This window comes from Phaethon lepturus, unplaced genomic scaffold, assembly GCF_000687285.1.
Source record: "Phaethon lepturus isolate BGI_N335 unplaced genomic scaffold, ASM68728v1 scaffold17416, whole genome shotgun sequence".
Classification (NCBI taxonomy): domain Eukaryota; kingdom Metazoa; phylum Chordata; class Aves; order Phaethontiformes; family Phaethontidae; genus Phaethon; species Phaethon lepturus.
Window position 1 is genome coordinate 42,112 of NW_010544335.1, and position 16,712 is coordinate 58,823.

The 16,712-nt window shown below is 39.9% G+C and overlaps 1 protein-coding gene across 1 annotated transcript in view; it reads right to left on the reverse strand.

Annotated features, from left to right (window-relative positions):
* PLBD1 (phospholipase B domain containing 1) overlaps positions 1–10,811 on the reverse strand; it is a 34,573-nt gene extending 23,762 nt beyond the window's left edge. The window contains exons 1-3 of the mRNA XM_010288660.1: positions 10,724–10,811; positions 8,532–8,751; positions 1,132–1,215 (exon numbers count right to left, since the gene is read on the reverse strand). Coding sequence (XP_010286962.1) covers positions 1,132–1,215; positions 8,532–8,751; positions 10,724–10,811 — 392 coding nt within the window. The remainder of the gene's footprint in view (positions 1–1,131; positions 1,216–8,531; positions 8,752–10,723) is intronic.
* Positions 10,812–16,712: the final 5,901 nt, after the last annotated feature.

The window sequence follows — 16,712 nt, forward strand, 5'->3', positions numbered from 1 at the left end:
AGACAGACTTAGCTTTCTGGAAGTAACAAGATGCAAGAAGTATGTCAGAGGAAACAGGGATATGGTCAGAGCATTCAGGGCTAAAGACCTTCAGGACAACGCAGCAGCCCATATTACCAGACTGCTATTAAGTAAAGCAGCAATGCAGAAGTCCAGGATACAGGCAACAGAAAAATCATAAGGCCACCTAATATTTCCCCCATCCTCCAACAATGCATCTTGGGGGATAGAGCTGCTACGCTGAGTCATTCTGGAAAAGAAACATACACATTGATATGGTAGCTAGCCCGTTTTTCTCACAAGGAACTATCATTCTTCAGCATTGCTGTCTAAGGGAGCACTAAGATCTTATTTCTTTTCCCCCCTCTTTTTGCATAAGCTAAAACCAACCAACTTTATATATGTGCACTAATAACAGAATTAATCAGATATGTAACCCCTTGTGGAAAGCACAAGACAAGGGAAAGAAGGAAAAAATAGTCCCCAGAAATTACCAAAGTTTCACAGAAGTATTTATAATGGAAGAAAACGTTAAGTCTAAGGATATTTAAATAAGTGGTAATCACAGTTGAGTTTCCCAGTACCTGGCCTGGTTCTTCTCCCACTTGTAGTTTCCCACCAGTGTAGCTGTGTTATTTGAGCAGAATTACTTTTGATTTATACAGCTGAAGAGAAAAGGGAATCAGGACTTTTGTGATGAGAACAGAATTTACGTCAGTGGTAGAACAAACAAAATGCTAACCTAACAGAGGAAGGAAAGGATACATACACAGTGCTAAAAAGGTTAAGGTGCCAAGAGACCACACTGTTCAGTGTAACATTCAAAATACCAGCTTTTTAGAAAAGGATTTTGACTAGAACAACATTCAGAATTCATGGGCATTATCCACATCCCTTTGTAGCAATGGTTTTAAATTTTTCTTTGAAAGAATCAGAATTAGAGAAGGGTATATGCCCTTCTTACCGTATGTTTAGAATTTTTTTTTTCATATTAATAGCATTCAGTCAGAGGGAAAGGAAGCATATACTTTCTTCAGCCCATAGGAAGAGAAAAAAAAAAACCCTTGAAAATTCTGTCACCTTCCAACCCCGTGTCTTGAATAATTTCTTTTCTGATAACTAAATACATACGCCATAAAATTCTGAACTCCACTTCGAACAGCAGGATTCTTAATTAACTGTGGATACATATTTGCAGCATGGTCATACATGTGCCTGAAAGAACAAGATTAGCAGAAGTTATTCTTTTGCATCTTCCCTTCCTTTTGCTTACCAAACCATTGGTCAACAAGCATTGATAGACAAGCACCACAGTCTACAAAGTAAGCTTTCTCTAACCACAGAAATTACTGTATATCTTCAATGCATGACAAATAGCAAAGGTAACACAAATGAATTGTTGAAATTTAGCTTAAAATAAATGACATTGCTAACACCTGTTCAAACTGCTATACAATGGAAAGAGAAGCAAGAATGAGATTGAACTACTTCATGGCAAAACTTCATATTTGCTGAATGTTTGTAGGCCAGAAGCATCTTGGAAGCCTTAGCACACTACTTTATATCACAACAAAAATAATTTACTGGAGACCTATTCTATCTGGAACCAAGAAAACAGAGGTGAGGAGAATATAATTTGCTGATTCAGTTATGAGAGAGAGAATTTCAGGCTGAGATCTAACAGGTTTTACTTACCATTAACCATGTTTCTTCCTTACCGATTAAGCTAAATATCTCTATTTTAAAGCATGTATGCGTTGATCCTACATGTTCCCACAGAAACTCACACTCATGCCAGCCCTAAACAGATTCAGCTTTATGGAGTCCAAACTTACTGTGATTTGTTTCTATCAGTTAATGGGGATGAAACAGCTAACTGGATTCAACAACAAAAAAAAGTTGTAGGGGGGTTTTTTGGTTAGTTTTTGCTGTTGTTTGTTTGTTTTGTTGAAGTGAAGCACTTTACATTTCAAGATGAAATCAACTGCCAAAAATTGCTCAGAAACCCAAAAGTAAAGTCACCCTTCCATTTTAGGTTAAACATAATCGTACAAAACTTTTGAACTTTCTCATTCTGTTCATTTTTTCTCCTATCAACATTCCATAATTTAGGTCAAACAACCATTTTTTTCAGCCACTGAATTAAAAAAAAGGAGGGGAGAAGAATATTTAGTTCTAGGCGGAAATCAGCAGATTATTTTGCTGAGGTCTGGAGTTGGTAGAACTAGATCAGTCATCAGTAAAATTAGCTCCTACCAAATGCTGAAATAAAGAAACAGAACTAAGAAACAGATACCAGCCTCAAGAAAAGTAGATGACAGCAGAACAGAATTCTCTGTGTTAAAAACTCATGAGAGCAACTTCCTCTGCTGGACGCAGACCAGAGCTCTCCTCCTGTCCCCCGCACCATTCCCAGCTGTTTAAGTACTTGATTCCATGACCCTGCTGCCTTATCTCAGCTCTGGTACCATTCTGACTACCAAATCTAAAAGTCCACCTACATTCAGGCAAAACACTAACCCAACAAACAAGGGGATATATTTTCTGGCAGTTAGTAGTTTGAATTAGGTTGTTATGTAGAGAGATAAGCAACGGAAGTGGTGCAAGAAGGCAGCTCTCTACTATGTTATCAAATGAACTGGTGCATGAAAGGGGCAAGAGCTGGGGACCATTCCGAAGCTTCACACCATTACACCTTTCATGAAACTGCAGTTACAGTATCAATTTTAGTTCTGGAGTTTCCCATCTCCCATTTAACACAAGACTACATGCTATAATCATAGCCTACTTCTTGAAGAGACAGATCAATATTCTCCACCCCTGCAGTCACAGAGAATATGGCAAATAAAAATCCAAAGTAATTTTAGGAAGGAAATTATATCATGACATACCCCACACTAAAAGTCAGAGCTCTCATGGCACTACAGAAGAGGAGCAAAAGAGCACACAACAGTCCCCAAGGCGGATCGTCTTTTCGGGATGAGAACCAAATGAGGAGGATAAAAGCAGCCAGGACACTACTCTTAAATCAATGCCTAGGCCAGGACAGATGATCAGGCTTCCAGGTTCAACCATCAGCTCTAACTCACAACATTTTGCACAGGTTATACCACACAAGACAGATTTTACACTAGAAGTATCTTTAAGCTGTGATGACTGATGTAGAAACCATGTTAGTTAAGAATCAGGGGACTGAAGACAACTTCTTTACTGGCCTTCCTTCTTGCATGTGCTAACAGAGGACATAAATTCCAGGAATTCTATTTTTCTTCTTTAAATATCCAAGGTTATTGATAATTTTTCCCCTAGTTGCCCTGTTTATTTAAGCTTCTATGTGCATGACTTGCATGTTTTGTAAGGGTATTATCCTCTGAAGTAAATTGGATCATTATAGTAAGGTAAGGCTTTGCAACTGCATCTAAGGCCAAATACAATGCAATTACAAAGTTGGAACAAGAATTCAAAGGCTAAAAAGAGCAAAGCAGAACCCTTCTTCTTCAAATTAGGGAGTAAGATGACAGGACTCAGGTCAGCCGAGGTCACATCAGAAAAAAAAAAAGCACAAATAATGTTGCTTCAAATTTAAATACTGCTCTTAGGCACCAGGCATGCCCCAATTGGAACTGATTAAAAGTATATGCTTGACGTCATGGATTTGGATGTGCTCTGCCATTCCCCAAGTAAAGTGAGGCCTCATTAACACTTCTGCTTGTAATGGAGGAAGAGAATTTATACCCAAGAAAACCAGAGCAAACATCTTTGGCTGAATGACAGGACTGGACATTACACAGAAGTGAGAGACTGGTGATAAAAACAAATGTCTGATCTCCAGGCAAAACAGACACTAGAATTAAACTTATTCCACCCCTAACTATGTGTTTTCAAAATAGACAGCTACTATCTGAATCAGATGCCAACACTAGAAAGATGAATCATGCTCTAGAAAAGGCCTGTGTTTCTACTCTCACTGGTAAACAGAACTGAGTAACTTAGTTACTGCTTTTTCTACCACAGACCTACATAGCTATAGCAGAGATTAATTCTTCCCCAATAATCTGAGAAAAGACAGTCCCAGTATGTTTCTTTTTTTTTTAAATCTGGTTGTCTTTCATTCTGCTTAGGTGCCTACTAAGGACAAAGCATGAAGCATATACTTTTATGAGAGATATTTTATCATTCTTTTTCTTACATCATGAGGCCAAGCTGTGTCTAGAAACCCTCCTACATGCCTTAAGTGTAATATAAGAACTAAGCTAGCTGAGAATTCCTGGAGATCTACAAATTGCAGGCACCGGAGTTCCTGCAGGAACCTGTACTTCAAATTGGGATCAGGAAGAATGGGCCTGTGTGAACCTCATGGGGTTCAACAAGGCCAAGTGCAGGGTCTTGCAACTGGGTCGGGGCAACCCCCAGCACCAATACAGGCTGGGACATGAAGGGATCAAAAGCAGCCCTGCCAAGAAGGACTTGGGGGTTCTGGTGGATGAAAAGCTGGACATGAGCCAGCAATGTGCCCTCGCAGCCCAGAAGGTCACATGTATCCTGGGATGCATCCAACAAAGTGTGGCCAGCAGGTTGAGGGAGGTGATTCTGCCCCTCTACTCTGGTGAGACCCCACCAGGACTACTGCATCCAGCTCTGGAGCCCTCAGCACAGCAATGACATGGACCTGTTGGAGCAGGTCCAGAGGAGGAGCACAAAAAAGGTCAGAGGGATGGAACACCTCTCGTACAAGGACAGGCTGAGAGAATTGCGGTTGTTCAGCCTGGAGGAGAGAAGGCTCCAGGAAGACCTTATTGCAGCCTTCCAGTACTCAAAGGGGGCTTATAAAGAAAGATGGGGACAGACTTTTTAGCAGGGCCTGTTGCAATGGGACAAAGGGTAATGGTTTTAAACTAAAAGAGGGCAGATTTCAACTAGATACAGGGAAGAAACTTTTCACAGTGAGGGTGGTGAAACACTGCCACAGGTTGGCCAGAGAGGTAGTGGATGCCCCATCCCTGGAAACATTCAAGGTCAGGTTGGACGGGGCTCTGAGCAACCTGATCTAGTTGAAGCGGTCCCTGGTCATTGCAGGGGGCTTGGACTAAATGACCTTTATAGGTCTCTTCCAACCCAAACTATTCTATGATTAGGCTTGCAACATATCCTTCCCAATAATGCATCACATCAGAGCTATTCCTGGTAGGACTTCAGAGTTTCTGCAAAGAGCCACCTTGGGTCACTTCTACTTCATGGAGTCATTGCCACAAACAAATGCAAGACATCTGCAAACCTTGGAGTTATTCAGGCTACAGGTAGCAATGTGCTACAGGGCACTTCAATAACCAGCCATACCCAATGTATTCACATTGGGGCGCTGTGTCTGAGCCACCTGAGGTGGTGCTTGTATGGGCAAGTGACACAACCATCTTAACCTTCCTTTTTAAAAGCTTGGTAACAACAAGGAAGAGTGTAACAATGTTTGGCTGTGGTGAAGGCTTTATTTACATCAACAGCCACTTAGCTACCAGAGTTAAGCTGTGTGCAACTACTGTGGGCACTGATGTCTGCAAAAGCAGAATGAGAGTGTTTAGAAACACCTTCTCATAAAAGAAGTCACAAAGGTGCTAGAGAGCTTCCCTGAAGATAGGCTGAATGGGCCAGACAGTCTGATGGGAATAGAGTTACAGATGAAAGAATGTTTCCTGATTTTACTTTGGAAGACTTGTGTAACTGTCCCAAAGAAAAAACATCTGCCAGAATGTTAACTGGGATTCTGCAAATCTCTAGGCAAGATGAAGAAAGAGAAATGGAGCTCTGCGAGCAATCTTAACATCTGCAAACTTAGCAAGTTCTCTCTACTCCTGTGGTTCAGGAAATTGAAAATGCACTGTATAAGAGGATTCACTAGTTGCAGTTTGTGGAACAAAAAACACACCAAGTTCATACAGCTAAAACCTGAAGTAATAGGTTCTCAGTCTTATCAAGGGTCAGGGGACTACATCACTAATTCATCTCTGCTCCTTAGCTGGAACATTTTCAATAGGTATTCATATCTTCACAGAGAAGCCCTCTTTATCCAAAATAGCTTTACAAGACCTGACAGAAAAAGCTCATATTCATAACACCCAGTGAGAAATATGCTTCCACTGCATGTACAAATGTACAATGGGCCAAAGACATAGCCAAAACCCAAATTCAGATGGTGTGTATAGTATTTGATAGTCATTTTAATGATAGTAAGCATTTTCAGGTTTTGCACTGTCAGAGGATTTTCTCAGTGGATTTCCTCAAAAAGTTTCCTCAGAAGAGAAAGGCTTTTGGCTACTTCTATTTTTGCATCTTAACCCACTCTTAAACTCCTTTAAAATAGTTGAGTTTCCCACTTTGCTTAAAAGCCAAAGTCTCAAATCCTACTTTTCCACATAGATACAAATCCTCAACTTCACTTCCACAAACTTTAAGATCTCTGTTCATTACTATTTCTGCTATATCCACTTCTCTACAAATGCCCACTCAGTGCTAGAGCTAGCAGCCCTACAGGAACAACAGCTAGGGCTAAGGAACCAGCCTCAGTAAGCACCTGACCTAGAGAAGGCAAAAGCCTTGAGCAGAACAACTTGTGAGTACCTTCACTTCTCTAAATCTTCACTTAACACCTGTGGAAAAAACAAAGGGGAGAAACTCACTCCCCTAAACCTAAGCATAGACTAAAACACCAGATAAAGTTCCTGCAGACACTGTTTCACATTCAAACCATGTTTAAAGGAATGGGCATATACTTAAGTTTGTTTAAAAGACAGCCAGGAATTTATAAGGAAGACTTATAAATCTACAGTGGAGGCAGAAGGGGAATAGGGCATAGGTTGTTGCTACTAGAACATTACTTGCTATCAGTTGGGCTTAGCATGGATTGGGCTTTCTATGTAGTATGACAAAACTTAAGCTTAACCACTTAGAGAGGAGTACACCTAGGTAAAGCCTTAGCGAAAAAAAATCTGTTGCGCAATACCCAATTTAAACAATATTCTAAATGTAATGCTAGCATCCCCCAGATCCATACATAGTTTACATAAACTGTCTGAATAGCACGTAACGGTAACCTCTCATGCCAAATAATCCAACAACATACATACAGATCTCATGTACTTCATTTCCTTTCCTGTCTAGAGTATAGGTTGTACACTCAGAACTCTATATTCTTTCCCTCAGAAGTGTTTTGTTATAGAAAAATATTTCTTTATTGAATTTCCTTTATACTCTCCAGAGACCTAGCTGCCTCTCCAGCAAAATATACTACAGTCACATTAACATATCATACAATCAGAGAATTATCCATAAATCTTAACTGATCTTAAAATGCCTTACTAATTAATTTAATATCATCTTGTCCAGCAGCTATATCTGACAACTGTTCGACAGACAACCCTCCCCTGCTGGCCTGTTCAATGCAGCCTATGAGTATTTATTTTACTATTCTGGAAGCAAAGCTGGTGAAACCAAATTCATGTCACCACATCCATGTCAAGCATCTCCCAACTATTCCCCAGCCATGCATCAGAATTTGGGAATTTTTATTTTCCTATGATCAAGTTGATAGAGGAAAAGATGTAGCTTGTTCAACAAACCACATGTGTTCTTGGCTATATCATCAGCTATATCCTACCAGCTAGTATGTCATAGTGCCATTCTGTCCTCCAACTTAGTCAAGGAAAGAATACAGTTTGGGTTTGAGGTTGTTTATTTTTTTGGTTGGTTGGGTTTTTTGGTTTGGGTGTTTTTTTGGTTTGGGTGTTTGTTGTTTGTTTTTTTTTTTTTTTAGAAAATAACTGCTCTGGATTCATAACAAGTACAAAATTCTGTCAGTTTTCATAGATCTGCATTGCTGGAGAGATTCAGTCCCTCATCTTCTCTTTAAAGGGCTTTTCAGGAGTACACTGACCCTTCTAGACACACACCAGTCTGCCTTCAGGCCTATCAGTATATCAGGGTTTTTTTTTCTTTTATTTGTCCAAGACAGACTAAACTCCCCATTGTGTGAAGTTTCAGTATCTGCTCCCCAGCAGTTTCTCAACAGTTTTTGGTGAAAAAGGTCCTTAATGAAGCCCTGCAGCCCTTGCTAGCAACACCTCTCCCTATCTGATCTGCTCTCCATTGTCTCATCTGTTGTTGGTCAGTCACCTAACTATAGGCTGGGGAGGTAACTATTCTTTCTACTTCTGTAATTATTTACAACATAGGGCTTATGCACTTCCTTACACATACGCTCTTCTGTGATTACATTACTTAATCAGTAATATTGATACAGTACTCCTATCTCACCAAAGTGTTAGGAAAGCCTGCAGGATGAGGAGGAGATGGCACATCTTGATCCCATAATGAAGATGCTGTACTTCATGGCTGCTAATTAGAACTGTACACAACTGCAAAATGTATGGTTAGTTTAAATGGATGGGAATTAAGGGAAAGGAAAAAAAACCAAAAAACTCACAACTATACAGAAATCCACTGGAAGTGTCATAAGTTGAGTTGCTTCCTGAGGTACTTACGGAGCCGTGAGATAGCCTTCCAAGAAGCCAGCTGCATACATGATATCCTCATTGCTTAAGGTCTGACTGCCATAACCTGCTCTGATCTCCAGAACTCCCCAACCGGTTGCCTGTATAGTGTTGTTGTAGAAACCATAGGCATCTCCACTCCTGTCCAGTATATTCTTGACCTGAAGTATTTTTTCAGCTTTATTCCAGTACACAGTTGCATAGCTGATCTCTATGGTGGAGAAGAAAGGGGGCAAGGGAAACAAACAAACATGAGTATGTATTTCCTATCTAGTACGGAAATGTCAAGACAATATCTTGGCAATTTAAAAAAGTTAATTTGATAGCTTTCCATCAGGTTTGGTTCTACTGTGGAGAGCAACACTAATGTTAACACACTGAAAAGTGGCACGAGAACTAAGTGGAGTTTTACCAAGACAAAAGCTTACAGCTAAATATTCTCATGTTACTCTTCTGGAAATTATCTACAATTCTTTCAGTATAGAGCTCCAACACAGCTGAGTCTTGATATAAAATTTAGAAAATTATTTCCTTACCTGGCCCAGAAGAAAATCTACACAAGTCTTATTGAAAATAACTTGAGAATACAGCATGCCTTAGCAATTGCAAAGGATTAAAAGCTACCATTGACTTTGTTTTCCACCTAAAGATTCAAAAGGCTACAAGAGTTTAGACTGTCTTTCTGGGCAACTAATCCTGGAGGTGGCATTACCAAACAGGAGCACTAGAACACAGTGGATCACAGGCTTAAAGACAAAAGCACCACAGGTATGCAATCCTTTACAAGACACAATCCCTGTCACCCAGACAGAATAGTATCTATCCCAAGTGTGAAATTAACAGGAAGGAAGAACACTAGACTGCTCAGAGTTCTGCTTGGACTGCTGTTTAAGAAAGATTCTTCATTAGTTGGGTTTGAATCCTGCTGAGCTGAAGAACAAAGAGCAAGGTAAACTGCTTTCCAAAAAAAAAAAAAAAAAAAGAGACCACCCTACAACTCTAATTCAACCTTCCCTAAGATGGGACCTGATTGCATCAGATCTCTGTTCATGACTGATCAAATCACTGCTACAGTGTTGGAAGTGAAAAGAGTTCACAAATCATGAGTCAGAGTTCCCAGAATTATTTGAAAAGTTTTAAGGGATAAGCTCATAAACACTTACAACTACCAAGAAACCATCAATGTTTTTATTCCCATGACCCTTCTTCAGTGTGTGACAACTAGTCCCACCAGTTTATAGCAAGAAATTACAATTTGTTTACCACTCCTCACAACAATTCATTTTGTGCATCATGCCCATAAAAGCTGCAAAATAGACAGCTAGATCTAACTCTGGATCATCTCACACAAAATACTTCATATGTATGCTATGATAACAAAGCTATAGAAAAAGCAATATAATGCCAGCACAATATCTAATGCTCTTCAAAAAGCAGTAAGTAAAAAAGTTTGTGATTAAGCAGCCAGTTTGATTTCAAATTAAGTGCACCCACTTTATTCAGTACTCTAAAACATAACAAAGAAACTATTTTTATGAAGAGCCATGCAGTATTTGAATAAAAAAGCAACAATGTTTTCCAAGAACCAAACTCTTTCTCCAACTAATCACTTTTTGACTCAGCAGTTACTCAGTTGCTTGCTTTAAGCCATTTTTGATCCATTTTACCAGACTGTTGAATACTCTGTGTCATTCAACAGCCAGAAAACTGTTCCCTCCTAGTGTTCCAGCAACAGCAGCTAAAACTATTTCTTACTGGGAATCACAGAATGGGTGAGGTTGGAGGGGACTTCTGGAGGTCATCTTGTCCAAACTCCACCTGCCCCCACCCTCACCCACCACTAAGTTGCAATAGATCATGTCCAGATGGCTTTTAAGCACCTCCATCCTTGGAGATGCTTACAACCTTCTCTGGGCAACCTGTACCAGTGCTTGCTGACCCTCATAGTAAAAAAGCGTCTCCTGATGTTCCAAGAGAACCTCCTGTGTTTCATTTTGTGCCCACTGCCTCTGGTCCTGTCACCAGGCACCACTGAAAAGAACCCGGCTCCATCTCCTTTAGACCCTCTCCAAGTATTTTTACACATTGATGAGATATTCCTTGCACCTTCTCTTCTCCAGGCGGAGCAGTCCCAGCTCTCTCAGCCATTCCTCATGTGAGAGATGCCCCGGTCCCTTAATCACCTTCGTAGCCCTTTGCCACACTCTCTCCAGTAGCTCCAGATCTCTCTTGTACTGGGGAGCCCAGAACTGCACCCAGCACTCCAGGCATGCCCTTACCAATGCTAAGCAGAGGGGAAGGATCATCTCCCTTGACCTGCTGCTAACACTTTTAATGCAGCTCAGGAGACTGTTACCCCTTTTTGCCACAAGGGCATATTGGTGGCTCATGTTCAGCCTGGCATCCACCAGGACCCCCATGCTCTTTCCTGCAAAGCTGCTTTCGAAATGGTCAGCTCCCAGCATGTATTGGTCCATGGGTTATTCCTCCCTGGGTGCAGGACTTGGCATTTCGCTTTGTTGAACTGCATGAGAATGTCAGCCCATTTCTCCAGCCTGTTGAGATCTCTCCAAATGGCAGCACGACCCTCTGATGTATAAGCCACTACTCCCCAGTTTTGTATCATTAGCAAACTTGCTGAGGGTTCACTCTGCCCCATCACCCAGATCATTAAGGAAGATGCTGAACAGTATCAACTGCTGACACACCACTAGTTACTGGCCTCCAGCTAGACTTTGTACCACTAAGCACTATGTCAGTCTCCATGATGTACTAGAGACTTCTCATGTGAAGAGGAAAAGCATTAGCAAGAACAGAATTTTAACAGGAAGGAACTGGATTCCTCCCTCCCATTCTATGAATAGAAGTTTTTACATGAATCTCTATTTAGAGATGAAGTCATTCCAGGGACTTGGAACACAGCATTTAAAAACATGTTTTTCATCTGCCAGGTACTGAGGCTATTTAAAGGACTGAGCCATGACAAACTTTGGATAACTCTTCAAGCAGCTATAATCTTACTTTTCTGTTGCCTCCTTAACTATCTTCTAGTAATGCATGGGGTAATTGCTACTTTAGCTTAAGGGTAAACATGGGAATCACTCAGATTGAAAACCTATAAAAAGCAGGCTGATAAGGGTCATCACTGAGAAGAGCCAAAGGCCATCTTACAGAGCTAGAGTATAAGCAGAGAGGTCAGGGAAAGGGAGGTCCTGTGAAGGAGTGGTGCAAGGGGTCAGCGCAGAACACAACGAACCTGTCCAGCGGTAAAGAGGAAGGCTGATTCCAACCAAGAAGCCCGCTGCAGGGCGGAGGAGAGACAGGCTACATGCCCAGTCCACAAAACAGTTGAGGAATGGGTAAAAAGAGCAAGAATAAAGTAGGGGAAAAGATGATCTTCTTTCCATCTCTTCAGTAGGCTGTGGAGAGAAAAGGGGAACCAGGGCAGCTGGGTATTGTTATTAGTGCCCACAGACTAAACAGGTATGTCAAAGAAACTTTCTTCTGCCTAAAGTAAAATGGCTGTTGCTTTCTTTTTTAAAAGGCGGCTGATGGCAGTGCCAGACAGACTGATCTGACACAGGCATTCTAACACGGCAGGCTGTGTTTCTTTGTTTTATGCTCTGCCAGAGCATGAACATGCAGAGCTATTTTCAAGAGTCAGAACAAACTTTAAAAATTACCCTTGGAGTTTGCCCTGCCCCAACTGCTCTATATGACAAAATTAAACTGAAGAAAACCAGGACTAGAAGAGGATGGGAGAGAAGGCGAAACATTAAATTACAAGATGATTTGCAACAAAACTGGAGAGGCCTTTAGAGGAACAGTATCAAAGTAGTTGTAATAGATGTGGCTTAACAATGATGCTGGAGAAGACCATTTCCCATTACTGATTTTTTTTTTTCCCCCCAACTCATTCAATCATCGTCACATTTCACCCCATTAATTTTTATGTCCATTTCTGCATATCTAATTGCCCTGGTCTGAAGTGTCAAAATACCGACATACGAAATTGCTATGTTTATTTCAAGGAGCACATATATACATACAGTAATTGGTACAATTTAGAAGATAAGTCTTCCTCTTGCTACAGATGGAGTTAAAAGTACAAGCTTATAAATCTGTGTACACTTAAAACATGCTTACACTACAATGTAATTGAAGCATTTGCTATCACCCAGTCTGTTACAATATTAATCTGCATTCATCTAAACTAGCAGCACTACCTTTGCCAAGAAAACCATCCAGAACTAAAGTATAACATTGACTATATACATACAAGAAGCAACTGCACATTTCCAAACAACCCCATATGTGTCCTGTAACAACAGAAACCTTGCCCTTGAACAATGCTGGCATTTTTATATTTATTTTTGGAGGGTGAAGCAGCAGCCCCAGCACCTCTTATCCCAGCAGTCAAATTGGTTAACTTCTTGCATACAAATCAAATACGACATCCCCATGAATCTACAATCATCCTTTTATCACAGAAGTTAGAATTTCCAGTGTGTAGCTAAAAACGCTGATGACTATTTCAGCCTACTGCCTCCTCTCAGGACTCTGAAGAACAGAAAAGACTGTGATAATCTGTGACTATTCCATAACAGCATTGCTTAGAACAACCGAAATAACAAGCCAAAGCACACACTATTTACTGCAATGAATGACTCAAAATCCCTGGGGATAGGGTAGGTCAGTGGAGTCACCATTCCTCTCTGTGCAACCAGCCAGCCAGGAGAACTGCATAGCATCAGCGATGCACAGTTCCACCACAACCACCAGTGCGCTGTATGGTGGGAGAAAGAAGTGGAGAAGTGCAATGAGAAAACAAGCCTGGAAATAAACAAGCATTCCTTCTCCTTTCTGCAGTCAGTAGGGACTGGGAGGAACCTTTCCTCAAGTTGCCTGTTTTTAAAGATACATCAATGCTTCTGCCAAATAAAGATCCAAAAATAGGGACTATAGTTTGGAGAGTGCTGGAATTTCTTCAACAATTGAGAAGTATCTGCTTTTTGCCAATATTATACCCTAAATACTGGAAAAATTAAGATATTTCAGCTGTAGCTAGGAGGTGGTGGTAGACGCCTTGGTTTTCAGGCTGAAATGCCAAATCTGTTGTCTGTTTAGCTCAATACAGGCAGTGACAAAGTTAAGTTAAAAGTGGCACTTGTCTTTTATTCGGTGGCAGCTGGAGAGTGGAAATACATACATGCTCACGAGACTATAGAGAAAGCAATTAAAGGAAATACTAAGCAAGAGGACTAAGGCAAGATGAAACAAAAGAAACTGGATGCTGAAGAGAACATGAAAGAGCAGCAGTAACTTGTAAGGAAAGAACAGAATGGGCAGAGAAGATGAGGAAGAAAACAAAGAGCAGTACAGAGAGATGGCCCAAGACCATCTAACAAACATACTATTTGATAACTACCACTAATATTTATTAAGTAAATTACAGATACAAAAATAATACCTGACATGCCTTAAGAAGGCCAGTGAAATTCGTTTGGCAATATGTAACAGCTGCTTTTCCTCATGATTTCCCAGCCATAAGTTGTTTTTAAAACATACATATATCTAGATAGGCTATTGGACTTTCTTATTGGAGAAATTAACAGAACTCCCTTTTTTTCCTTGCAGATGAAAGAGCTACAAGGCTAAGGGGTAAGAATTAATATTCATATTTTTCCTGAGTCTGAGAAACAAGCAAACTCACACGCAATGAAGCACTGGTTAGGTTGCATATAACAAGCCAAATTAAGTTAACAGCTGTGAGCATCTCCTAATAACAGGAAAACCACTGGCTTCCTTAGCTACTACTTTATATTTTACATGCTTATTTTTATTTATGGCTTTTCAAAGGTGAAGCCTTTTTTTATAGGTGTTCAGATGTACTTAATAGATTCTACCTATTTCCACGAAATAAGGAAGCTATCACTCTACTGTTTCACTGAAAACTAGTTTTGCCCAACTTCAAAACACAAAAAACCTAGCACAAAGTTGCACATCTCCTGTTTTCAGTATACCCTCTCCTACACATAACGTTCAGTAGTAAAGATTATATTAGCATGGTATAGCATTTAAATATTTCAAGTCAACCATAATAAGGAGCATCTTATGTTTCTGTTCAATTTTGTAATTTGCTAGAGCTTGTCCTATTTTCACATTAAAAATTTTGGAACCATCCTCTTAACTCTTTAAAAAAGGCTGTATACCTCTAAAGTACAACTGAGATTCCAAAGTACAGTTATGATTGGAATCCATTACAAAATGAATGCTAAGTACTTCAGGACTTCTTTAGAGATTAGCTTAAACCACACAAGAACTTAACACAAAACCCAGTAATTTTCAATTAAAGGAGTAAATGCTTTCTTGTTCTGCTTGAATATAAGCTATTTGCATTTGCTATTCTACTGGCCTTAATTCATCCCATTTCCTCATACATTTCAGGTCTAACTAATTTTTCAATTTGCCTCTAACAAGCCTGTCATTATTTGAAGCCTAATCCCCTGATTTGTGCTTACATGAGAGCAAAGCAATTTCAGATGTGAACTATAAATTAAGAGTTTGAGTCTTGTATGGTTTTCATGTTCACAAGGACATTTACAAGTAAAGCTTAGCTGATGCAGAAAACTTGCCAAACAGTTCTAGGTCCCCAGTACAGGTTATCCACAGAGGAAACAAAAATAATATTTTCACAAGTAGCTTCACTAATCTCATAGTCCCTAAATTTAAGTTATTTTTACCAGAGAACATTCTCTAGAAACATTTTCCAAACAGTATGATAAAGAATCTTCAAGGTGTTCAAAAGCCTAAAGAACAATGAACCAATTAAAAAAAATTCTAGACAATTCACCATACTGAAGGCCAAGTTTACTCCATTAAATAGCCTAAAGGCATTTCTATTTGCTACTTAGTAGTTTTCTACCAGTATTTCAATTATGATATGAGGAATCAGGTAGGTATTAGCTGAAACTACTTTATACCCTAAACTTTTCACTCCCTCTGCATGATTCACAGTATATCCTTCCTTCAATCCTGCTAACATAGCACTAAAAATTTTTGCCAATTCAGGTAAGGTTTGGTAGGTCTCCAAGATGAGGATCGTCAGCAAAAGGAGATGCTTGTATCATTTTGGACATTAAAACAGTTATTACCTTAATTTCTCCTTGTTTTGTGGCAATTAATAAATTAACTAGGAATTTCGTAGAAGATAATCACTAAATCCAGCCCTTAAGATCTTCAAAGTTCATTGAAAGCAGCAGCAGAAGGAGATATTCTCCTGCTGAGATTTGCTCCCCAACAAATCACCCAACTATTACCATCAGTACAAATGTTATCCAGAATTCTCTGATGGGCATCCTGCTCTAAATGGCTGCTGCCCATCACTAATTTTTACTGATCCTCCAGAGACAGCGTCACTTTCACACACTCCACACTCTCTCAGCATCTCTTAAATTCCCTCCTTTAGTGACTCCTTTCCCCAAAAGTGAATGCCTTTTGGTTGCTGGTAAACCTGTTTCATACTTTGAAAAGAAAAAATAAAAAATAAAATCCTATGTTCATACCTGACTCACATGTCTTTTCTAGAACTTAGTTAGCTACCACCATGTGTCCACAGGTGCAAAGTTTCTCAAACATACCAAGCAGAAACTCAATTTTGAAGTGGGAAGCTGAGAGTCTATGGATAACTCTGAAGCTCACCAAAATGTGCCATTATGGCATTTGGCAAATTCCACTTGCATCCAAATCTGACTCTAAAGTTGCAACCAGAATAAAGCTGTGAACCAAGGAGACAGAAAAACTACAGCAGTCAACAGAGGAAGACCAAAAGTTTGAGTTATTGAATTACCCTAATAGGAGCCTTACAGCTTTGATTGAAAAAGTATATTATGCAAATATATAATGAAAAGCAACCGTGAGCACAAAATTAGCATGAAGTGGTGTTTGCACCATAGAAAACAACTTAGAAGTTAAAGTTAATTAGACATTGGTAAATTACTTACGGTAATGGCAACACAAGTTTATCTGCTGGGAAAACATCAGATCATGCATAGGTACAAATTCTGAAACACGGATGATGACCTATACCCCCAAGCTAGTACTAAAACTCTGTTAAAGATGCACCTCGTGGCACGCTGTAGGCCACAGCACCAAAACGAAGGGTCCATCCTA